The 23,687-nt window shown below is 38.7% G+C and overlaps 2 protein-coding genes across 4 annotated transcripts in view; one reads left to right on the top strand and one right to left on the bottom strand.

The window, feature by feature from the left end:
- Positions 1-15,087, top strand: part of LOC113496610 (myosin-2 heavy chain) — a 23,349-nt gene extending 8,262 nt beyond the window's left edge. The window contains exons 5-41 of one of the 3 annotated variants that reach the window (XM_026875886.1): positions 315-503; positions 849-1,001; positions 1,493-1,747; positions 1,921-2,084; positions 2,897-3,050; positions 3,616-3,798; positions 4,203-4,331; positions 5,740-5,830; positions 6,290-6,411; positions 6,499-6,675; positions 6,744-6,868; positions 6,949-7,090; positions 7,170-7,412; positions 7,517-7,670; positions 7,748-8,071; positions 8,294-8,454; positions 8,539-8,664; positions 8,744-8,968; positions 9,249-9,566; positions 9,648-9,819; positions 9,926-10,052; positions 10,129-10,243; positions 10,323-10,481; positions 10,595-10,816; positions 10,907-11,038; positions 11,273-11,437; positions 11,665-11,820; positions 11,934-12,032; positions 12,151-12,303; positions 12,378-12,515; positions 13,005-13,156; positions 13,483-13,600; positions 13,684-13,793; positions 13,905-14,073; positions 14,157-14,257; positions 14,418-14,538; positions 14,624-15,087. In XM_026875886.1, coding sequence (XP_026731687.1) covers positions 315-503; positions 849-1,001; positions 1,493-1,747; positions 1,921-2,084; positions 2,897-3,050; positions 3,616-3,798; positions 4,203-4,331; positions 5,740-5,830; positions 6,290-6,411; positions 6,499-6,675; positions 6,744-6,868; positions 6,949-7,090; positions 7,170-7,412; positions 7,517-7,670; positions 7,748-8,071; positions 8,294-8,454; positions 8,539-8,664; positions 8,744-8,968; positions 9,249-9,566; positions 9,648-9,819; positions 9,926-10,052; positions 10,129-10,243; positions 10,323-10,481; positions 10,595-10,816; positions 10,907-11,038; positions 11,273-11,437; positions 11,665-11,820; positions 11,934-12,032; positions 12,151-12,303; positions 12,378-12,515; positions 13,005-13,156; positions 13,483-13,600; positions 13,684-13,793; positions 13,905-14,073; positions 14,157-14,257; positions 14,418-14,538; positions 14,624-14,680 — 5,901 coding nt within the window. In that variant the 3' untranslated portion in view covers positions 14,681-15,087. Of the gene's footprint in view, positions 1-314; positions 504-848; positions 1,002-1,492; positions 1,748-1,920; positions 2,085-2,896; positions 3,051-3,615; positions 3,799-4,202; positions 4,332-4,852; positions 5,601-5,739; positions 5,831-6,289; positions 6,412-6,498; positions 6,676-6,743; positions 6,869-6,948; positions 7,091-7,169; positions 7,413-7,516; positions 7,671-7,747; positions 8,072-8,293; positions 8,455-8,538; positions 8,665-8,743; positions 8,969-9,248; positions 9,567-9,647; positions 9,820-9,925; positions 10,053-10,128; positions 10,244-10,322; positions 10,482-10,594; positions 10,817-10,906; positions 11,039-11,272; positions 11,438-11,664; positions 11,821-11,933; positions 12,033-12,150; positions 12,304-12,377; positions 12,516-13,004; positions 13,157-13,482; positions 13,601-13,683; positions 13,794-13,904; positions 14,074-14,156; positions 14,258-14,417; positions 14,539-14,623 lie in introns of all 3 variants that reach the window. The other 2 variants (XM_026875883.1, XM_026875884.1) reach the window with 2 other exon arrangements.
- LOC113496611 (cullin-associated NEDD8-dissociated protein 1) lies at positions 14,696-23,687 on the bottom strand. Its single transcript, XM_026875887.1, has 24 exons — positions 23,446-23,687; positions 23,195-23,364; positions 22,887-23,100; positions 22,473-22,607; positions 22,019-22,176; positions 21,651-21,813; positions 21,240-21,413; positions 21,013-21,121; positions 20,798-20,931; positions 20,416-20,576; positions 19,929-20,134; positions 19,594-19,784; positions 19,384-19,512; positions 19,182-19,313; positions 18,763-18,934; positions 18,361-18,509; positions 17,842-18,002; positions 17,331-17,529; positions 17,095-17,214; positions 16,851-16,988; positions 16,377-16,565; positions 15,995-16,238; positions 15,549-15,695; positions 14,696-15,442 (listed from the first exon to the last, which is right to left on the bottom strand). The coding sequence occupies exons 1-24, from the start codon at positions 23,485-23,487 to the stop codon at positions 15,309-15,311; spliced, it is 3,771 nt and encodes a 1,256-aa protein (XP_026731688.1). The 5' UTR covers positions 23,488-23,687; the 3' UTR covers positions 14,696-15,308.

Raw genomic sequence — 23,687 nt, 5'->3', positions numbered from 1 at the left:
GCAATGCTCAAGCTTTATAATTAATTGAGGAAATGACCTATTATCACTTTTCGTCACTTCAAAATATGGCTTTCTAAATTAAGACTATCACAAATCATTTAGCATGTTTTGTAACAAACCGTACAAATATTTATCCAAATCACCGATTTTAAATCGATTGTACAATCATTTATCGAGACGCGAAGTTTATTTGTTTTATTGAATTGTATACGTAATCTGAAAAACTACTGGACCGTCCGAAAATATATTTCTCCGTAGTATTGATGCTTTAAAAACACAAAACGGTAAAAATATACACTGGCAATTCGTTACAGATGCAGTTAATCAAGTCTCAAAATAGTTTTGAAAAGGAATCAAGTATAGAAAAAGAGAGAGAAAGGAGAAGTTTGTCTAGAAGTAAAGAAGTATATCAGGAAGAAAAGCCTGCGAAGCCAAAAGAGACCAAGAGAGAAGTTAAAGAAGACAAAGTTTCGACGAGGGATGATGTTAATTTTATGATGCAGGTGCGACTACACTTCCTAACTTAACTTAAACCATAATCCAACCCTAATTTTCTACTCTAAACAAAGATTTATTGACGTATTTTCCAAAACAACTACATCATTCTGTGTTCAGATACGTTTACGATCATCCCATAAATCATAAATCTTTAACTTTCGTCAGAATGCGTATACCTATTGTTAGGATATTTAATAATATAGACGTAAAAACCAGTCAGCTAAAAATATCAATTTAGATGTGCAAATGGTACTAGGAAGGCAAAAATCACAGCTTCAGTATATTATGTTGAGAATATTTACTATTAACTGAGTAGATTTTTGAATTTTCAACCAACTACTTGCTTCTAGGTAAAGAGTTCTCGCAACTCATCAACGAGTTCAAAACCTCCTGTGCGAGGCGGGCCCTCGCGAGATAAGGAGGAGTCGGATGACGACACTAGCACGGCTGGTACTGTCACCACCGAGACCACACTTATCGATGTCAACGTTAAGGAATATCAGGTAAGAAAAAAACTCACAATCCCCTTTTCCATAAGCATGGGAAGACGCCCCGTTCCACCAGAGGTACAGTCAATGGCTGGTATTATTCTATAAAAAAGGTAGGACTGCAAAAGAGCTGTCCTTTGGATGAATGTTTCTTCATGACTCAAAGGATTTAAGAGGGCAAATGTTTTCTCGATACTAACATCTGGATTCGTTTTAAATAGTTGCTCAATTTATTGTTGATACATTCACGCAGATGCACTCGACATCACCGCCGCTCTGCTAATACTAAGGAAATATTTTAAGACTATTTACTGAAGAACACCATATTGCTCCACATTGAGTGCTTCGTACAATATACACTAACCTGAAATATTGTTTACATTGTTAAAACAGGTGTAAACATTACAGCCATATGTCTTACATACACTCATAATTACATTAAAATTTCAAGGTCCTATCCCACATTTACTGCCCTTTACAATTTAATAACCAATGACCTATTTTAGGAGCAAATAGAGAGCTTGAAACAAGAAATGGATACTTTAAGGAAGCGATGCGAGAGAGTTGAAAAGGAAAAGAGCGACATTTTGTTGCGTAGACTAGCGAATATAGACTCTGTGAACAAGTACAGTAGTGGCCGGTCATCCGAAGTGCTAAAACTGCAGCAAAAGGTCAATGAGCTCACAGGGCAGAACGAGGACCTGAGAGACGAGAAGAAACACCTCTCGCTTAAGATCAGAGAGATTGAAAGTGAACTTGAGGTAAGCATTATTGTGGGTAATCTATTCTGTAAGGCTAGTGACAAAATTGAAGAAAAAGTTAAGTTGAACGAACGTTTTACGTTCACATTCACGTTTTTCGGCCAGATCCCTCTGCACGTTCATTGCTTTACTTTAAATGGCATAATTTATCATTTTTGTCTTTATGATTTTAGTCTCGACCATCAGTAGAAGCCCAAACCCGTCAGATAGAACAGCTTCGTGCCAAGCTAGTGGCTGCGGAGACCTTGTGCGAGGAGCTGATGGACGAGAACGAGGACATGAAGAAGGAACTGCGAGACCTCGAGGAGGAAATCGAGGAGATGCAGGATAACTTCAGGTATGTGGAGATGACGACGTAGACAGTCGATATAGTGCTCGGTTTACCCGGTTCGGCGACCCCGTAAATCAGTACGAACTACAGCGCCTTTTAAAGTTACCCACTCGTGAAGGTCTCGACGAACCAGCAGGACCATTTGCTTCATCTCGGGTAATAAACAACGATCCTATATTATAGTGCTGGAACTTGATTGGAATGGTTCATACCTATTAAAATTCCAAGCAAATTAATGAGCAGAATAGTAAAAAACAGACGTCAAGTAGCAATAAAGATCAGACGAACAACCAAAATATTAAAATTTAAAATCTGAAATGCATAAATTATAGTAATTGACATGTATTATGGCAGTTAAGTAAGTAAAAATTCGACGGTCTCGTTAGAACTCACTTTTTATATTTAGGTCATGACAGTTAGCATGCTGTTATAAAAAAATTGCTCATTTATTTAATTAGAAATATAATTAACATCCAAAACAACACACTGTCTCTCGGTATCCCTCCTGACCTACTTTTTGCTTCGCACCGCCTTACAAATGTCATGAGACTATGATGGAAATAAAATACGATTTCTGTCTGTTCCATATTTATATTCTACAAACCTACTTAACTATGCGCATTGCTATTACACGTGACGATTACGTTGAAAAACGTGAGTTCATTGGACCATTGTAAATGAGTCGCAGCCAAAAATGTTTGTCGATGCTATGCACATTACTCAGAGATTTAACAATATCTATAACTAGGTACTTGTCGACTATTTTGATCCATTTAGATAGTAGTACCTAACCTATGTAACTGCAATTTTTTTTCCAGGGAAGATCAAGCAGACGAGTACTCGTCACTCAGAAGAGAGTTGGAGCAGACCATAAAGAATTGTAGAGTTTTATCATTTAAGTTAAAAAAGACTGAACGGAAAGCTGAGCAGCTGGAACAGGAGAAAGCTGAACACGAGAAGAAACTTTTAGAGGTATTCAAAATTAATTATAAATTTCAAAAAGATTGCATTTTTTAACTCTAGGAAGTATGACTTTCAACGTAGGGAAATGTTTTTGTTTACGGTCTACAGTAATTAATCATTCGCATAATATTGTCGCCACTCGACTACACATTATATTTTAGAGACGCGTAATTATATAAATATAATTAGGTATGGCAGAGACATAAATCTTTATTAAGACAGCGATAAATTTATCACAGTAAATATGTATTTCAAATAATAAATCTTTTAGCTGAGTTACTCCTCATACCTGGAAACTGTCAGAATAAATGAGAAGTAAATTTCCATTCGTTTTGAAGGCTATGACAATTCTATGTTGGGTTATTGGACTGACTTAAAGAGCAAAGCTTACTAAAGCAAGCGGAGAACTTATCAATTGAAGGAAGGTTCAAGGATAGATGGAGATTTAAAACAATAACTGCGCGGTTATCTATGGAGTCCTTTCACTCAGTCACTAATATTTTTTCAGGACTAAACCTAGTCCCTTAGACTTTCTACTAGGTAACAAAAACACCTTTACATTCTTCTCATTCAGATAGTAGGCGGTCAAGAGGGTTTGAAACGAGAGAATCGTATCAAGGAACTGGAGCAAGACGTAGCGCGGTCTACCGAGGTGGCCTTGAGGCTGCAGCGAGAGCTGGCCGAGGCCAACACCAAGCTAGCGGCCGCGTCCGGCGCGCCACCAGCTAACCTGAAGAAGAGCCAACTTACTGATGGGGTAAATGGAAACCAATGCGTATTTATTTGGAATGATGATTATTTTTCCATTTCTGAGTTTTTAAACAAAGTTAGATAAATGAACATTAATATTTTTAAATAAAATAACTTTCATTTACAACTTTGTTAATTAAATACAAACATAAAAATATCGGTCGTCAATAATCGATCTAATGTGAAGTAATTTTAATATCTTTTTTAATTTATTTTCTTTAAAAAAATGTGGTGTCAATGTGCAGGCAAATCACAACATAAGTCATAGACCCGAAAGAATATTTTTCAAAATTTGTCTCAATAAAAAGAATATAAAAATGTATGTGTTCAAAGTAACTACCATTTTTACCAAACTGTACGATGCTCAACAAAAAGCTATGTTTTTAATTAAGTTAATCTTTGTACGTTTAGAAAGTTTCTCGATCTTCGTTGACCCGCGGTGGAAGCCAGGAGGACCCGGCACAACTACTGCGGGACCTTCAAGACTCCCTGGAGCGCGAGGCTGACCTTCGAGAACAGTTGCGTAACGCTGAGGAAGAGGTATTTACCGAGCATTTTATGACACGTTCAAATACACATGTGCACCATGCTCTTCCAATTCAAACATCAATGAAACATTGGTAGTTCGAGTCAGCCTGTCGAACTGAGTCTGTTTGTTTATGCGATCACATTAGGTACACCGCAAATAACTCGGTAATCTCCACACATGGCAGCCTCACCAATATACCTATGCTTTGCCCGAGTTCACAGCCGAGCTTGGAATGCAGTAAACAAATGCATAAATAGTTACACTTTTGCGATAACTCATCTCTTGTTAACAGTTAAATGCCATTACAACCACTTATTTCTCCGATCATTTAGTTCCACTAGAAAAACAACGCATTCATTAGGGCATTAGCTCTCGATCGACGGATGCCAGCTGGCATGATGCCAACACATGTGTCTGACTCAACACCGCGACACTAATATGTATTATTGTATACCACATTGTTGTCTTTTGTAAGCAAAATGTAGTTTATAACTTAAAACTAAGGAAATCAAGAAATGTTATGTTCAAACAGGCCAGTCGATATCGGCATCGAGAGGCCGGCAGAAGAATCCGTCCACAACTAATCCCGCAGTCTCCTCGATCAGATCCCAGATCGCCTCCCACAGCAGTTCCTGATTGCGAAATATTAGAGCCAAAAACTATTCAAAGAATCCTTGAAATGCAACTAGCTTTAGAGAAAAGTTTATCGTGTCTCGACAGTACTCCATCATCCATTGGTGTCAATCAAAAAACCCAGTCACCACAAGATCTTATCACTAGTTATTCAGAAGGTTGCCAAACCGACACAGTTTTAGTGCACGATGTAATGACTGATACTAGGAAGATAACCCTAGACTCAATCGTACAAAGCACTATTGATATTTTAGAAATGTATACCCAAACCGAAGTTGTATTTATGAAAAATAAGTATATGCAGACCGAATTTATGGGAATAAATAATTTTGTGCAAACTGAAAGACAGAAATTAAGGAATGCTAGTATACAGACAGCAGCGAAGCTTTACAGTGATAAAAGCCTTCAAGCTGTTAATACCAGTAGAGAATTTGTTGACGCTAGTACAGAAACTGATATTGATAACGATGATAACATATCTGAGAAATATCTGCAAATGGATACATTAGAAGTCCATAGAGACTTTGAAAAAGACAAATCTGAAAGCCCTCCCCTCACTCCAGATAAAACTCCTGAATCTCGATCTCCTTTCACTTCACCTTTCATATCATTGTTTAGTCCGTTGGCTGTAAGAATCCCAAACATAGGTACTTATTACCAGTTTGCCCAATTTAAATGTTGTTTTATCCATTCTGTATATTGTCCGTAACAGAATTTTGTTCAGTTTTGGTTTATTAGTAATACTAGTTTAGATATTCAATAATTATAACTAACGACTATTTACAGGCAAATAACTTACGTAAAACTGCGTCACGCGTCGAGGACGACAATGAGTCCTTGCTTCTACAGCTGAAGAAAATGGCTACCAAAGCCAGAAGTACGTCAAACTACTTATATTGTGGAAAATCGTGTTTTCTAACTCAACACCCTTCCCAAGAACCACCGTACAACAGAGCCCGGTTGTGATTCATCAGTTTCATTGTGTACTTGAATACTTACATAACCACATATTAATAACACATAACAATTCGTTCCTTGATGTTTACTAACACGCTTGCTAGTGTATTAAAATTACGGCGTATCAATGGTAGCCATTTTCTCCAGTCAGAATTAGACCTTGTTGAATCTTAAACAATGTTTGGGTTTTTTAAATTTATCCTCTACATTGTTGTACCAACGTCCGCTTCCGGAAATTATGACTCAGTTCCATTAAATTGTACTAATTTTTCATCAAAATTTTCCTTTGCATAATACACTAAAATTGATTTACAAAGCTTTGTAATTTTGACACAAACCACATATTCGTTTTAAATAACATATAAGAAATTATTTGTAGGTCGTAAGCTGTCGCCAACACCTCCATCAAATAAACTTAGTATCGATATTAATGAAAAAGACGGCAAAACTGATGATGAAGATCCAACTGAACTACGACTGTTACTTGAACTTAATGAACAGGTGCTTATACATAAATACTCAGAATACTAATATTAAATAGCCTAAAAACGAATCCTAATAATTTCACACACACTTACCACATTTTAGGAAGCAGCCGTTTTGCGACGTAAAGTTGAAGAAGTCGAACAGGAAAAAGAAACTTTGAAAAAGCAAGTCAAAGAGCTTACGGATAAAATAGCTAGCCAGCCTAAAACTAATTCGACTGTCACACTTCGTCGAGCGACTAACGCGAAGAGTAACAATTTGGCAGAGGAAAAAGTTAAAGTATGTAGAAATAGTTTAAATATTTACAGATAACTTCGGATAAAATTAATAATTACATGGCATTGTAGGTGTTAGAAGATGAGATAGATGAGGTCAGAAAAAAACTGATTGAAAAAGAACGGGACTGCGAAAGGTTACACGCTGAACTCAGTCTAGCACAGAAGAAGCCAAAAGTTTCCCTTATAAAGAGCAAGTAAGATTTTTTCACAATACTGACTTACAATTATATGAAGGGAAAACATACGATGCAATAAAAGCTTTGGTAAATTTCAGATCACTCGACGGTGAGCAACAAAATGTCGACTTGAAAAGACAGCTTCAAGTAATTGAACAAGAAGCCAATGTCCTTCGAACTAAAACGCAAAGTTTGGAAGCTGACAACGAAAAGCTTCAAGCAGAAAACAAGAAATTGCAGGTACGATTATTATAATATTAATAGATGCTGGCATAACCACAGGTATAAATGCAAGTAGTAACAATATTTCTTTTTGCAGTTATTGAAAAATGCCAAGACTTTAAAATCGGACAAGTCCATCGAACAGAGTGCAACCAAAATAACCCAATTAGAAAATGAATTGAAGGAAGCCTTAGCTAAACTAAAAGAATTAGAGAACAATAACAATGATAAGACCGAGAAGAAAGTTCGATTTGGCGGAGAAATCAATAACAAGAAGGATGCCGATGCCTTGAAAACAAAACAGGAAGAACTAGATAAATTAAAATTAAACTTTAATAAGGTAAAGTCTTTATACATTGCTGATACATGTTACATTTAAATAATGACTTCGTCTTAAATAAATAACCATAATATGTATTAAACTTGAAAATCTTATTTTTACAGCTCGAAAAAGAAAAGGTCCAGTTGCAAGTAGCATTGAAATCATTAAAAGAAGATGCTATCAAAACGTTTAAACCAAGAATCCCTAAGAAAATCACAGATTTAACAACGAAACTCCAAATGAAACGAATGGTCGAGGATCTGGAAAACGAAATTGGTAAAGCAATTTAAAATACTCTTTTAACGTAATACAATTAATTGTACATATTAATGTAAATAATAATTCGTTTACAGGTGAAATGTATGTAATCATGAAGAACGCTGGACTGTCAGGAACAGAAATTAACACCAGAACTCAAATGGAAAAAGATATAGAAGACATAAGATCGAAATTATCCAGAACAGACTCTGAGTTCACAAATGAGAAAAACAAATTACAAACTGAAATTGCTAAATTAAAAGACCTTAACAAAAAGTTAGAAACTGATAAAACAGATATAAATAACAAACTAAAAACACTAGAAAAAGACAATAGTAGTATATCTAACCAGTACAAAACACTTCAAGAAGATAAAAAGAATTTGGAAAGTCAAATAAGTAAACTTAATTCTGAAATTAGTAAGTACAATATCAGTATTTTTATAATAACTATCGTGAGACTGAATCATTATTAAATGATGTAACCGGAGTTAAGGACTCCGGTTGGGTCCGAAACTAGTCGGGCACCCCCGATAAATCCGCGTGCGTAAACCATTACATCATTTAATAATATCAGTCTTATATCCATGTATTTTACTGTCCATATTAAAAGTACTAAGCGTTACGTTTTTTTTGTTACAGAAAATTCTTCGACATTACAGACAACTATGTCTGACTGTATGAAGAAAATCGAGGAACTCAAGCAGGAAATGGATGTTAAAGATAAAGAAATAGAAAAATTAAAGAAGCAAGTTGAAATTGTAAATAAACTAGAACAAGACAAACAAAAATTGCTCAAGGAAGTAAGACTTTTTGATAATAATAAAACGTTAGACAGAATGAATAAAATATTTGATGTTCCTAACTTTGTTATACGTAAATTTTAGATTGGAGATAAGGCTAAAAAAATAGGTGAGTTAGAAAAGAAGCTTAAAGAAGCCGATGACAAATGCAGACGGCTCGAAAAGCAGCTCGCCACTCGTAAAGACAAAGTTACTAAATTAGAAAAAGAGGTAAGGCTTACTATTGAACTAGTATAATCTAACCATTAAAATGACTTTCATTACTAATGTTATGTTCAATTCAAAATAGCTTTCACAAGAGAAAGAGCAAGCAGAAGCCTTAGCCAACAACCACCGACGTATATCAATAGATTTCACTAGTGAGAAAGACCAAATGCAATCGCAGCTCATTAAATCTGAAAGCAAACTGATCACATTAGAAACAGACCTCAGAGAAATGAAATCTGATTACGAAAGTAAAATAACAAACTTGGAATCAACGATAGCTGCCAAAGATATTCATATTAAGCAACTGGTATTTACGAAACGTTTTATAGGCAGTGACCAACGCATGTCCCCTGGTTTACCTGGCTGGCTACCCCTTGATTCCGCAGAACATGAAAAGAAAAGCTTCTATAAAGAAATACGTCAACCTGTTTATAATGTAGCCTTTATGCGTGTTTTGCCTTACCCCAATGCCTAGTAGTTTATGTCCTTGATTTCGTATCGATTGTATTCCTTAGTGCACAAACGCTGACCCCTATGCATTCAAAGTAAATATAAATGTACTAACTACATATTGTGTGTGATTGTAGGAAGATGCTCTACGAGATACATCGAACCAGAAATACGATGAAGCCATATCGTCTGTTGAAATGGCACAAATTCAAGATAAGCTAGAAAGAACAACGAAAGAGCTTGAAGAAAAGCAGAAGGAATTAGCTGACGCTAAATCTGAACTGAATAAGACTGAAAATGAGTTATCAACTGTAAATTCAGAAATTACGCAATTGAAATCGAGCATATCAAAGTTGGAAATAGATAAAAAAGAACTGGAGAACAAATTGCAAACAGAAAAGAAAGAATCTAGTTACTGGGAGAGTAAGGCTTCGGAATTGGAAACCGATCTACAGGTAATCACATGTTCCCTCTATTTTTTTCAATCCTAACGATTTGTTAATTTGTTCTTAAACTTAATCGTTCTTAATTTCCAGGCTGAACGCAAGAAACTGGAGCGTATGCGTACAGCTCACGACAGAGACACTAAGAACAAAGAAGCAGAGCTAGCTACTCTGAAGGGTAAACTGAAACTGCTGGAACAATCGTCCGGAGCCGGCATTAAAAAGATTTCAGATCTCAAACAGGAGTACGAAGAAACTATCAAAAGTAAGTTGAAGGTTATTATTCGGGACCATTATCATTTGGGCCTGGGTCCCATATAAATATATTTTTTATTACTTCCATCCTTTGCAAACATGGTTGATATTTTCAGAACTGGAACACTCACTGGCAGTCGAAAAGGCAGAGTATGAGGAGTTGACGGGTAAATACGAAATATTAGAAGAGGAACATGTAGTAACTAAAGCAAGGCTGACAGTGGAAAAGGAGCAAGCGCAGGGGTAATATATTGTTTCTATTAATATTTAAAGTTTTAGCTATTACAACAAATTACATCGTTTATTAAATGTTCTACAGTGAACTAATACACGTGCAGAAGGAATTAAGCGCAGCATTGGGTGAAATAAAAACTATCCAAGATAATTTCGAGACACAATCTTCGGCATGGAACAAGGAAAAGACTGAACTTCAGGTAATATTGCATATAACCATTAGTAATCTTAGTTTAGTTACATGAGTAGCTGAAAAAAAAAGGTTCTTTTCTTGTTTAGAATTCAATATCATCTCTACAAGACCGATTGTGTGGCGGCGGTTGGGAAGTGGAGCGCGCGCGTCTTAACGCTAAACTTGAACAACGGGAGCGTGAACTGCGCACTGCACACGACCAGCGAGACGTTCTACAACATCATCATGACATGACGAAGAAAGAAGTAAGGCAATGCATACATTAAATTGGTAGAATAATGTAGGAAACACAGTTTGGACTCCTGCTTGAAAATAATATAATTAAATATTTAAGTAAAACATCTTTTCTCCCTTTCAGTTGGAGGAAGCTAGAAAGAAATTCGAAGACTACGAGAGGGTATCAAAGGTCCAGAGGACATTGACGACTGAAAATGCAGAATTAGAACGGGAATTGTCTTCTCTGAACACAAGGCTTGAACAGGCTGATGTATCGAGGAAGAATGAATTGGCTGAAATGAAGCTTCGGTACGAAGGACAAATGAGCTCTATGAGAGATGAACTCAAATCATTGCATAACCAGGTAAAGATAAAGGCCGATTTCACTTGTAAGCAAAAGAAGCTCTTATGTCTTATGTAATAATGATAAAATCTAACGAATAAATATTTCTAGGTATCAAGGTTCAGAAGAGAGAGGGATAACTACAAGCAAATGCTAGACGCTGCTCAAAAGACTATGGCTGAAATTAAAAACGGTGACAAGAATACCAGAACACCTAGACACTCCATATCTAGCACCGATGAAGTAAGTTTTACTGTAGCTTACCCATTCTTACTAAGAAAATAATTTCAACGAATTATGTTTTCATTAAGATAAAACAAATTAATAAAGTGTGAGGTTTCGCACCGTTTGTAACGCAACTCAGGTGAAATTTAGTTTAAGGAAATAAAGTCTAGAGTCAAGCTGATAGTGTTTTTTTAACCAAGAAGAAAATGAAGAAGAAAATCATTGAAAGACATTTATTTTATGTATTTACAGGAAGAGTACCGCAATAAAGTGGCGACTCTGGAACAACAGACAGCCTGCCTAGAGGATGAGTTGTGTGAAGCGCGACTCCTAGCCTCCAAGCTTAACACAGAGCTTGTCAGCGAACGATCGGCCGCTGAAGTACGACTTGCCGAAATGCAGTCTAGACTTAACGAGGTATATACAATTATACATTTATACACCAAGATAAGTGTTAGTGTACCGACAATTTATAGCAATTTGGGCCACTGTGCCATACCGCTAAAATTTTTGAATGGTTTCACAGTACCGTTGGGAAATAAGTTTTGTTAGTATTGTTTTATTTTCTTATAAATTACCTTCCTATCATTGGTCGTCGCAGTGATGATGTGTTAGCACAATCATAAAATGTTATTTCACCACAGTATGAGGAAGAACGGTTGCTGACATCAGGTAGAGCTCGTGTAGCTGGGCTGGCCACTCGTATGGAGCTGGCCTGGCACAAGGAGCGCGATGAACAACAACGGTTACTGCAGGAAACATCTACGCTAGCCAGGGACCTCAGACAAACACTCTTCGAGGTAAGCTACTCAGCTTTCTTATTTATAAAGGCCGTTTTGTAAAAATTCGTATGTAAGTGAAAAAAAGTGCTGAATACACCAAGCTACTAATTCTTCTGTATGAACTGTTACAGATTGAACGAGAAAGAGAAAAGGAGAGGTTAGATATGAAGAGAAGAATAGATCAACTAAAAAGAACAACGGAGGAGGAGACTGAAGAAGCTAAGAAAAAGGTAAAAATATGCAGCTTTTAGTTTTTCTACATCTCTAAACCTAGTTTTTTTAATATTACTATTGTATATTTGTAGTAAGCAGTTTTTTCCATTTCTAATGCTTTTAAATTTTTATCAGGTCACGGAACTACAATGCGACCTGTTGGAGTTACGCGATGCACACGCTAAGCTGCGCACGGCGAACGAAAAGTTACGTCGCGATAAAGATAGGCACGACCGAGACCGCGACCAGAACAAACTCCTTGTTGGATCTCTAAAACGTGCACAGCAGGTACCCAAGAAAAAATTACGTATATAGAACAAATATACGTGTAGAAGGGAGTACTAATGATAGTTATGTTTTAGGAGGATGACAGGATAATCACACAGCTGCTGGAAACTATAGACGACTTAATGAAGCAGAGCCCTGACCTATTCCGCAACGAAACACCTGTGAAACCCGAAAAGAATTTGGTGACACCTACGCCACCGCGAAGGAATAGGGTATGAAACATCCATAATAACGTAATCATTAACAATCACAGTCTTTCCATCATTCTGATAATCCGTTTCAAGTTTCCACATATTATGGCTATGCCATAATGTCTGAAGACGGATGGTTAAGTTGACCATTTATAATTTTAAAATCTCTATTAAAACATTAGGCACAACAATTAATCTATTAATAGCCCTAAGAACTCTCCTTATTGGTATTTTCAAATTCAACTTTTCACATGTATTTTTATCGCTATTGGTATGGGTCTCCAGTATGGTTTCCAATGGCTTTGCAAGTTTTTTTTATGACGAATATGTGTACGAAAAATATGTTTTTCATACACATATTAGAAAGCTATGTCTATGTTTCAAAGTCAAATTCTTTATTTCAACTAGACCAGCATATGACACGTTTACAGTACGAATAACGAGATAGTTTGCATGGGGTTCTACAATGTCGATGATGATAAGTGATAGAGTATGTTTGAACACATGTAGTCGTCCAAGTCCCGGTCCCGCTCGGCCACGCCGGAGGGCGGCGGCGGCGCGGAGGCGGCGGGCACGGCGGCGCGCCTGCGACGCCTCACCGACGAGCTGCGCGCCTCGCGCATCGCCGAGCGGCAGCGGCGCCATCAGGCCACGGCCCGCCGGTGAGGGATACACTAACTACCCAAGATATCACGCTAAAAATACTTACTCAAGCTCTTAAAATACTTGCAAGTCTTCTTATGCGTATTTCAGTTTTACTTTCAAGTCTTTCCATGATTATAAACGCGATAGTTTTAAAGTCTTCGTCTAACCAAAGATCTATGTTTAAGTGTAATTCGGCAAAAGGCATTTATTTGAAAATTGCAAGAGAAAAACAAGCAGCTACTGTAAAAGTATTCAATGCTGATGTTGTCGCTTACATTATGAGTTTGCGAATGAAGAAAAATGTAAGGTGTTAAATATGTAAAATTAATGTTTATTTATTCAGAGCGATGTCAACGGAGCCCCGCGACACGCTGTCTGTCTCCCCAGCAACCAGAACGCCTTCTCGTGCACCATCACTCAAAAAACGGTCTATATCACTAGAGCAGACTACTAAAGACCAGGTCAGTTTACAAAAAATAATCCACCAAAAGTATATTTAAAATAAAGGTTCTGGATTTAATGAAATGCTTGTTTTAATTTGCAGAGCTTGATATGGAAGTCTGTAGACGAAAGCAGCGTATCTTCAATGCAGTCATTAGACGGCGACGCAGACAACCGACTATTTACCATGCAACGTGACGCTAGTCTTGACAGGTATTCAATTAATTAACTTTACTTTTAAATAAACTTTTTACAATTACATCTGAACTAAGCCGAGCAGACCATTCTTTGCATAAGTTCATACTAATGGTACAAATCTTGCAGTCGATTGTCCGGTGGATCAGCCCAAAGCGAAGTGCTGCCTACAGAAAAGAAGAAAAAGAAGAGCATCTTCGGCAAATTCAAGAAACTGACCAAATCCCGATCCATCGACGATCAAGTACACGACAGTACAGAACATGTTGAGTTCAGACCTATTGGTACAGTTTCTCAGGTAAGCTGTCTTATTAATAAGCGAACGTTCACTATTGTTTCAAAAAGCTCTTTGATGTTAATTAAACATTAAATTGTTACCAGGGTTCAGATTCAGATATGAGCGCAGCGGGAAGTAAACGGGACTTACGCGGCCGTCTCTCGGACATGTTTAGCCGAAGAGGACAAATGTCTCGAGGCAACAGGTACGATCAAACTAATTTATTTTATTACTTTACAGAGAGAATTGCATCTTTATTGCTACCTAGAATGTCATTTGTAACAGAATATACTATTAACTAAACGAATCGTTTACAACATAATATGTATGTTAAATTAACAACCGCGATTCTATAAACCCTTTAGCAAGGAGTTAAGCCCGGAGCGGCCGGCGAGTGCGATGGGCAACATGGTGAGCGCGTCATCTCGGCCGCCGCTACGAAACGCAAGCAGTTCTACTCTGACTCGGGCATCGCCAGCTAAACCGGTACGACTCAACATTTCTGTATACGTATTTCACTCACATGTTCCAGTTAATATTTTTTATCTTATTTTACGGTATATTTTCACAGAACGAAATACCAAGGCCGGCGAGTGCAACGCCTGCGGCAAAGAGGAAAGGGAAATAACTGATACTATAAAGATTTCGCTTCATTATAGTGTATTTATCCATTTTCCTATGATTTTTCCACATAGCTTGTAATATCACAATACATATCAATAAAATAAATTATGCTGTATAACTATCGATATGAGACACCGACCAGTCGGCGAGGGTAGCTGTATATTTAAGTACTTCCAGAAGCATTGGAGAACTCAGCCTGGCTATCGATAGTTATGCAAGTCAAGATTTCCGCCGTCACAGTATAGTAATGCGAACCGTGACGTAACCCTTATTCCTTACGTCCTTAGTTCCCTGGTAAGCATCACGTTAGTCGCTTCCTGACGCGTGCTACTTGACGTCAAGAAAACGATTAGCATTGCTAATGTTTTAGTTATGTACTTTGTAACTTTATAATAAAGCTGTTGAATCAAACATACTCGTTTGTAATTTCGACCTCAATAAAAAGCGAAATTAAAATATCGTATTTAACTAAACTTCTATTCAATTTCAATCATTTTTACATTTGACATGAATCAAAATAATATGCATTCTTACAAAAACGAAACAACAAAATAGACCAAAATAAAATAGAACCTCGAGGTGTTGGTCGCAATGTGGGAGAATAAATGCGAAGAACAGGAGTCTTAGGGCGGCTAGCTTTGGTCCATGAGGTTGGAGTCCACGCCGCTGCCGCCTGTCGAGTCCTTTAAGATCGACTCGAAGATGGGCTGCAAGTCGGGGAACGACTTGATTTGAGTCACGAAGTCCATTAAATGTGGATTCTTTTCTATAAGCAACAATAAACAATATTAATGTTTAAAACATTCTTATCCAACAATTCTACCTGTCTAACAGTAATGGTGTAGTATGATCACAGTCACATATCAATTTACCTGCTTCCGGAATCTGTAAGAGCGCGGCGGCGGCTCTGAGCGCGGACCTCTTTAGTTCGTCTTGCTTCTCGTACTCTTGCTTCACTGAGTTCGCCTTTACCTTCATCGTGCACGTAGCTCTGAGTGGCTCAACTAGACTTTCTAACCCTGAAAAAGGCGAAACAATGTTGGTTTAGTAACAATTAATGTACAGCACAAAAGTAAGCATTATAAAGATTTGGTAGATAATAAATAGGTGTTTATATTCAGCAGGAAGGGTATATGTTCGACCTTTATGACAGTGTCGCTTAGTCTAAGGAACTGGTGAATGATAGGGTGGGAAGAATATATGGACAGAAAAATTCTATAATTTTCGGAATGGTCTTCTCATAAGTAAAATTTGATTAATTCCCAGTAACCTATGCACTTAGTAGTTAAAATATTGGACAGAGAGCAGTGCGACTTACTCTGCAACACCACAGTAGGGCAGAGCTGCGCGAGTCGCGCACACATGAGGTAGGTGAGCATCTTGATGTCGTAGTGGTCGCGCAGCCCGTCCTCCACGTGGCGCAGGAACTCGAACACGTCCAGCCGGTCCAGGCACGTGCCCAGCAGCGTGTACATGCACTCGAACGCCGCCTTCCGTAGGTCCAGCCCGTCGTCCACTGAGTGCTTGAATGGACCCATCTCCACTTCACGAATTAGTTCTTTCTGTGAACATAAAGAACAATAGCTAAAATCTAAGAATATATCCTTCAACTCAATTGGCAACAGCAGCCAAGAAGCTGCCCAAAGTGCTGTTAGTTCCATTCTATGGCTTCCGGTGGGCATGATGTTACGAGTGTGTACCTTGACTTTGGTCTCGCTGTAGATGGTGGGCAGTACTTGCGGCAGCAGGTCCCTGACGAGCGAGGGCTTGTTGTGCGCGGCGGAGTTGAAGGCGACGAGCGCCACGCGCCGCACGCCCAGCTCGGGGTCGCGCAGCGGCACCAGCAGCTCCGACATGCAGCCGCGCAGCAGCGGGTCGATGGCTTGCGGCTGCATACACACACACCAATTAAATAACCCTACTACGTTCATTTTATATCCTAAGTATCGTGTAATGCCATGTCATTGTAAGTAGAATTACAACTGCAGTTTACTTGCAATTGCTATAAAACAATATGCTATTACAAAATCGCTGTTAAAATGATTAAGTTTTAGGTTCGCACATTAGGTTCGTCAAAATTTTGGAAGGTGTACTTTATCGTTAACATGGCAGCTAAAACTTTAGAAAACCTTTAAAATGTAAAGTTATTAAATTTATTTATATCTATAGCTTACCTGATCTGATATAGTGAATTTAACAGCAGTGACAGCAGTTGTCCTTGTGAGTGGCTCTGGAGATTTGAGGAATTCTTTGAGGTGTGGTAACAAGTCTTGTGGCTCCAATAAGCATAGTTTTCCTAAGCATTCTGCAACCTGAAAACAAAACATTCTAAAATATCTACAAGAAGTTCTTTTTATATGTGAAAATATTACTTTCAATTAGATGAATTAACACGTAGATACATTGCTGTATACTTACAACATTACGGGAACCTTCCTCCGCACACTGGCAGTGTTTTGACAGCTGAACCCAGATTTCTGGTATGAATGGCCTAAGAGCTTCTATTCCTTCTGGAGTGCAAGATTCACATGAGATTATCTGCAAACAAAGGAAAGGTAATTATATCAAAATATATAGTATTGTTTAAAGAATTTTTGCCAAAGAATTTTTGCCAACGTCTATATTAAAAGGCTTTAATTAACACATCGCCTTACCTCTCGTAGCGAGTGCAGCAACAAATACTGTCGCTTAGGCTGTGCCTCGATCTCACCCAGGATGAAGGGCAGGAACTCGGGCAGGTTGCCCACCGCCACCGAGCCCAGCGCGTAGCTTGCGGCTGACTTCACTTCCTCAGATGACGGTGCGAAAGAACTTAGAAGTACTTCCTTCAAGTTCGGAATGGAGCTTAAATCTCTGAAAATAAGGTTTTGAATTACTCATCAATAAACTGATCAAATTACTATTTTTTTTACTTTTTTTATTACTCGTATCATTAAGACGTTGTGGTAGTGTAATTATATTACAGGTACAGAGAATACAGGTGGTCTTTTGTTTACTTTTTTCATTAACATCATTAATTAAATGTTAGAATGTTGTAATGTCAAACACATTAATAGGGGTTATCATTGTTGGCGTTCATTCTCACGTAAAATCATAACTTTGCGCACGCTGAACCCAGAATGATGTGGTATATTGATCGGTCCCAGCAGAAGTGTGTATACTAACAGGTGTCGTCCGATCTCCGCGAGCGCGAGCAGCGCGAACATGTGATGCGCGTCGGTGGCGGGCTGCGCCGCGTCCCGCAGGAAGCCGCGCGTCACGTCCAGCGCGTCCGACCCGCCCGACACCACCACCGCCGCCACGCACTTCGCCAGCGAGTGGAATGCCTGCACACCACGATATGTGTGTATTATATACAGAAATATAAGTATCGATCACCTTGATGCTATAAAACTCAAAGTGTAAGGATCAAATCACACAGTTGTCCATTTTTCAAAAAAAACAATATACCGTATCAAGGAATTTAATCATTCTTGTGTCGCGAGGGGTTTACAAACATGTACGTGACGCACGACACTCGCACAAAAGACACCCAAGCTCAGGACAAAAATTCGTAAAATACACAAATGCTTGTCGTAATTATTTATGTTAAAAGGACCGTTTTTTTATGGATTTGGTGTCTCTTTAAAATAATGTCTGTAAAATCATTGTTTCTAAATATGTTTCTTATATGCAACAATATACCTGTTTGATGTGATGTGCCGAAGCGTTGTGCTCGTGTAGGCGATGAACAGGTGCCACCAGCAGCGCCAACAACTCACGCCGTGAACAACCCGCTACATCAGCGGCTACCAGCGCGCTCAGTACGCCCAGCATTGCTTTTAGGGCGCCACCTGAGATAATGACATGTTTGTGCATGAGAAAAATTAAAGATTCGAAACATGGCCATAATTTCATAGTAAACATGATAATGTCATAATTTAGAGCCTTTTTTTAAATACCAATAATAAAGGTAGTTGTAGAAAATAAGTGCCACAGAGCGTGCGTGAGAGCTCTCGTGATGTTCTAGTCTCAGTTTAGGCAGTGTACGGGGAGTTATTAATCGAAGCGAGTCCGATATCGTTGAGCTGGTTATTGTTAGTGTACCCTGCAGCAGCGGCGACTTGGCGAGCGCGAGTATGTTGGGCGTGAGCGCGTGGCGCGCGTCGGGCGTGAGCGCGGCGGGGCAGCGCAGGCACGCGCCGCGCACCAGCGTCAGCGCCGTCTGCGCGCAGTGCAGGTCCGCCTCGCACACCAGCGCCGGGACCTCCATCAACACCTGCACACCACGCAAACCTTCAACCGACTCGTTCGTGCTCGAACTTCCGCTAACATCCGCGATAGATATTATGCGAGCCGATCGCGTTCGAGCGTTGTAACTAGCTAACACACGACTATAGTTGCGAGCAATGTAATTAACTTCCGAGGAAATATTAAAGTTAACAATTCTTCGAAATAATTTAAGAGATATGTGGTTCTCTTTAGCAAACAAACAGTAGTTAGAGTTAAATATACACTTGACATACCTTGCTTAGCAATTCTATGCTAATAGCATTGCTATAATTCTGTACTAGCGTGTCCAAAAGCACTAATGTGGACAACTTTAACGCTCTTTGATTTTTCCTCAGGAACGATCCAAGTATTGGCACGGCATCCGCCTAAAATGGAAGACGTTGTTAGGACACAACTTAAACTGTATAAAACTAAAATATATAAGTAGATACGTACCAAAATTGGTGTGAGATCGATTCTTAAAGGAGATGATGCCACCTTAGTCAAGGCTTTCACTGTAGTCAAACGTGTTATTTCGTTTCGAAGTCTTTCTAAGAAGATCGGGAGGCAGACGAGGAGTTCATGCTGAAAACAAATACATATTTAACCCAAAATACTAAACTAGAAGTTAAGCGTTCGCTAACCTTCATAAAATGTTACGCATACTTGTAAGTAGTCGCCAAAGTGGCACAGCAGCTGTCCGCAGGCGGCGATGGCCCTTTCCTTGACCTCCTGATCCATATCCGTAGCTCGCAGTCGTACTAACGTGCACTCGTACATCGCGGGGATGAACTGCTGCAGTTCCTCCGGAGGAGGCTCCACATGCACTGTGCCCTCTGGTTCATTGGTCACTTGGTCTGGAAAAATTATTATCATGTATCATATTTGAGAGATTGCGTGCAATAAAAATGTGCATGTGTGTGTGTGTGTGAAGAGAAATACAATATAGATTTCCAATCTAAAGATAAAGTTTTAGGTCTCAAAATAAAGCTAGTGCTTACCCAAAGGTCGCATGACCTTGACGAGGGTCTGCAGCACGCGCAGCGCCTCGGCCGTGACCTTGTAGAAGGGGTCGTGCACGCAGCCCAGCACGGCGGGCAGCAGCGCGGCCACGTGCGCGCGCATGGTGGCCGCCTTGTGGCCGCGCACCAGGCACACCACGAACACCAGCGTCTCGATCTTCATGGACGACGCCGTGCTCTTGTCGCTGGACACCATATAGCAAAACTCTCATTAACAATGCTGTTTAGCGAGCTGCTAATCGGTGATAGTCTAATACATTTTTTTTTGTATTGTAGAAACAGTTTACCCGTCAGTAATGATATCGAAAACGTTTCGCGTTAAGAAATATTTTCCGAAAAACATTCTGAAGAAAGTTCCCATAGGCACAACATAAAAAGCAACAATAGATAAGAATAATCGTAAAGAGTACCTCCTATTTCTTAATCAACAACAAGAAAAGCACAGTAATCAGTAAATGCAACTCACGTGAGCGCGGGTGTGAGCGCGCGGATGACCCTGGCGGCGTGGTCGGCGAGGCAGCCGGGCGCGGCGGCCAGCAGCTCGCGCAGCAGCGCCAGCGCGCAGCCGCGGGCGCGGACACTGCGCCCGCGGATCACGCGCAGCGCGCCGCGGACCACACCCGTCACCTACATACACCACACTCATTTATACACTTTTTGTACAAACATGAAGAGAAACCTATGGAATATAGTTTCTGGCCAATTCTTACCCATAACAATTTGTTTATTTTGAAAAAATGGCGAAATGATGAACAATTTTGATTTGAAAAAAAAAACTGAATTTTGAGACTTCATTAATTCTATAGCGAATAGTTATAGTTTGCTAAAACATGACATAAATATCTTACCCTTTGCAGTAGTAAAGCCTGTGGTGAATTATCAGCAGGTGCCATAGTCAGCTGTAGAGAGGGAGGGGGACGTGTGGCCCTCAACAAGGCGGTATAAGCGCTCAAGATATCGCACTTCACATTCTCCTCGCGTTCTAAACAGAAGAAATAAAAGGTAAAAATCACAACACAACACAACTTAGTACTAGGTTAACTTTAGACGATGATTATAATACCTTTAAATCGCGCAATTAAAGCTGGCGATACAGTTTGGTACATCTCAGCCAGCAGTTCGTGACGAGTCGCGATAACTGACTCCAAGCACTTAGCTGCTGCACGCCTTACCTACAAATATTTCAAATCTCTTACAGTGTGTGGCAGGTCACACAAGTATTACAAAATTCAATTCTTCAAGACCTATATACTAAACTATGTATATACAAATCTTTCATTTTGTTCATACCTTCCAAGACATGTCATCGTCGTCAGAGTACTCCTCGGAGTCGGACTCCGGATCCGCGTCGGGCGTGAATGACTCGTCCTCCATCTCTTCGTCCTCGCCGCCGCCATCTTCCTCTTCATCTTCGTAATTGTAGTTGGGATCGTATGTTATCATTTTCAGGCAGAGGTCGATTATCTGTTGTTGATCAATAGCTCAGTTATTTATAGTATGAAAATAGGTCCAACAGACAACCAACAGATAGTTACATTCTTTCTAATTCTTTATTTTATTCAACAAAATATTTGTCTTCAACACCAAAATATGACTTGCAAAAATTCAGAATGTTTTTGTGTATGAGTCAACATGTTTTTGTTACAATCACAAATATATGTGCCAAATATTTACATAATAATCATTGTTACGAGAACTTACAGTGGGGATATGGGGTTGCACTTCCTTAGGGCATTTAAGTACGAAAGCTTCCAGAGCCTGAAGACAATGCTCGCGCAGCTCTTCATCAGCGTCGGTAGAGTATTCTAAGACTTGCGGCGCAACTCGCCACAGTTGCTCGCCGAACCTATGTCCTGCCTGGCGGCTAAAAACAAATTTATTTTGATTATAATGCAAAAGAGAATAATTTGGTGCTCATATTGTTAATATATTCACCACTTGCTGCTGCTAACCAGTAACCAAATAAACAAAATGTTCAGCTATACAATATTAGTATAGATATGGTTTAAAAATACTTATTTGTCATTCACAAATTAGGGTTTTAATAAACAAAGGGAACAAAGTCTTACCATATAGAAGCGATACACTGTATATGGGTGCGGCTAACACTTGAAGATGTGGAAGAACTGAGGCCCTCCAGCAGGTGATCAATGAGTTTATTGTAGAGAGACGCATTGCAAGACATGACCAAGTGTGACAGTGCAACTATGGTGCGTTTGCGGACGGCCTGCACAAATGGTTTTGTTATATGAGAACTAAAAGGAGTATGTATGTACATTGGTTAGTCATTGCAGGTTCTGTAACTAACTCTAAAAAGGAAGGGACAAACTTTAGTACAGAATATTATAATTTAAAGTTGTTAAACATATTTAAACTTTACATAATATGTATTTGCATTTCATTGGCATGTTAGCTTATCAGAAATAATGATGAAATACTTACTAAATATAAACTAACAATCAGTCTTTATCTTTACAAATATATTCACATAAATATAGAACATGTTGTTGGCATTGTAAATACCTGGCGTGGAGAGGCTAACTGCGGCAGTAGGGAGTTTAAGAGCATAGGGTGAAAAGATATCAGCAGACCTCCAAATCTGCTTAACAGATCAGCCAGTATGTCAAGAGCCTCAAGCTGTACGGAAACATCTTCTTGCTAAAAGGAAACATAACAATTAAAAAATACTAACATACAGTGTATAGTTTTATCCTATATTCCATCAAATAACATAAAATAAATTATAGATCAAGACAAAGCAATAATAATAAACTTTCTAAGTACAGTATGTAACTTTATTTAACTTAATTATTTTAAAATTGTTAACATAAACGAAATACTAAAGTCCCACATGAACAAAATAGGTAGACACAAAAAAAATTGTGAGTATCAACACTTCCAAAAACAATATAGCTATCTAATATATCACTCAGTTACCTTTTCAATAGCGCTGCTCAGTTTGCCTGTTATTTTCTTACAGACATTAGCAGCCAAAGTATTGGAGCCTAAAGGGAGTTCAGAAATAACTGTCTTCAATCCAATGCTGCTGATATCTCTTAGTTGTTCTGTATCTGAGAGCATGTTTGCACACAGTGTGTCTACAATGCCCTCCACTTGATATTCTTTAACTTTGTTCACGAGTGGACCAAGACTGCAAAATATTTATATATCACTCAGTAGGTATACATCATGATTGTTACACAGATATCATTTACATCATTTGAAATTTTCAGTTAATCACATACCATTTTACTGCTAAATTTTGCACTTCACCGTTCTTGTCTTCCAACAGACGGAGGAGCATCTTCACGACTTTTCTCTCAGAATCATCGTCAAGCTTTATACTGTCTTTTTGTAACTCAGTCATCAAATCATTAGTAGCCATAAATCTGAAGTCTTTATCGTTGGACGTCATCTGAAGACATTTTCAATAACAGAAATAAAGACACAATTACAAAGCAAATCCATTCTTGTTGTTATGCGTACGCCGGCTTACCTTCTCGAGAAGATTTGCAATTTGATAGGATACACTAGCCATTTTGTAATGTGTTCAGTCTCTGCAATCACAATAGAAAACTACAAATGCCAAATAAAGATTCTGTTATCAATTTATCATGTGTAATTGGTGAAGAAAAAACATTTGAATGATTATTCGGGAAATAAAAGCGACGAATCGAAAACTTGCTTCGTGGTGCTTCGCTAAAATTGTACCTATAGACAAAATTGGATATGGGGAGG

Source organism: Trichoplusia ni, chromosome 8 (assembly GCF_003590095.1).
Source record: "Trichoplusia ni isolate ovarian cell line Hi5 chromosome 8, tn1, whole genome shotgun sequence".
NCBI classification, from domain to species: Eukaryota; Metazoa; Arthropoda; class Insecta; order Lepidoptera; family Noctuidae; genus Trichoplusia; species Trichoplusia ni.
This window is presented reverse-complemented; position numbering and strand designations above follow the sequence as displayed.

Coding starts and splice junctions, on each gene's coding strand:
- LOC113496611 (XM_026875887.1), bottom strand. CDS start 23,487: ATGGCTAGTGTATCCTATCAAATTGCAAATCTTCTCGAGAAG. Junction 23,101..23,194: donor CAAAATTTAGCAGTAAAATG/GTATGTGATTAA, acceptor AATATTTTGCAG/TCTTGGTCCACTCGTGAACA. Junction 18,510..18,762: donor CAAGTCGCCGCTGCTGCAGG/GTACACTAACAA, acceptor TCATTATCTCAG/GTGGCGCCCTAAAAGCAATG.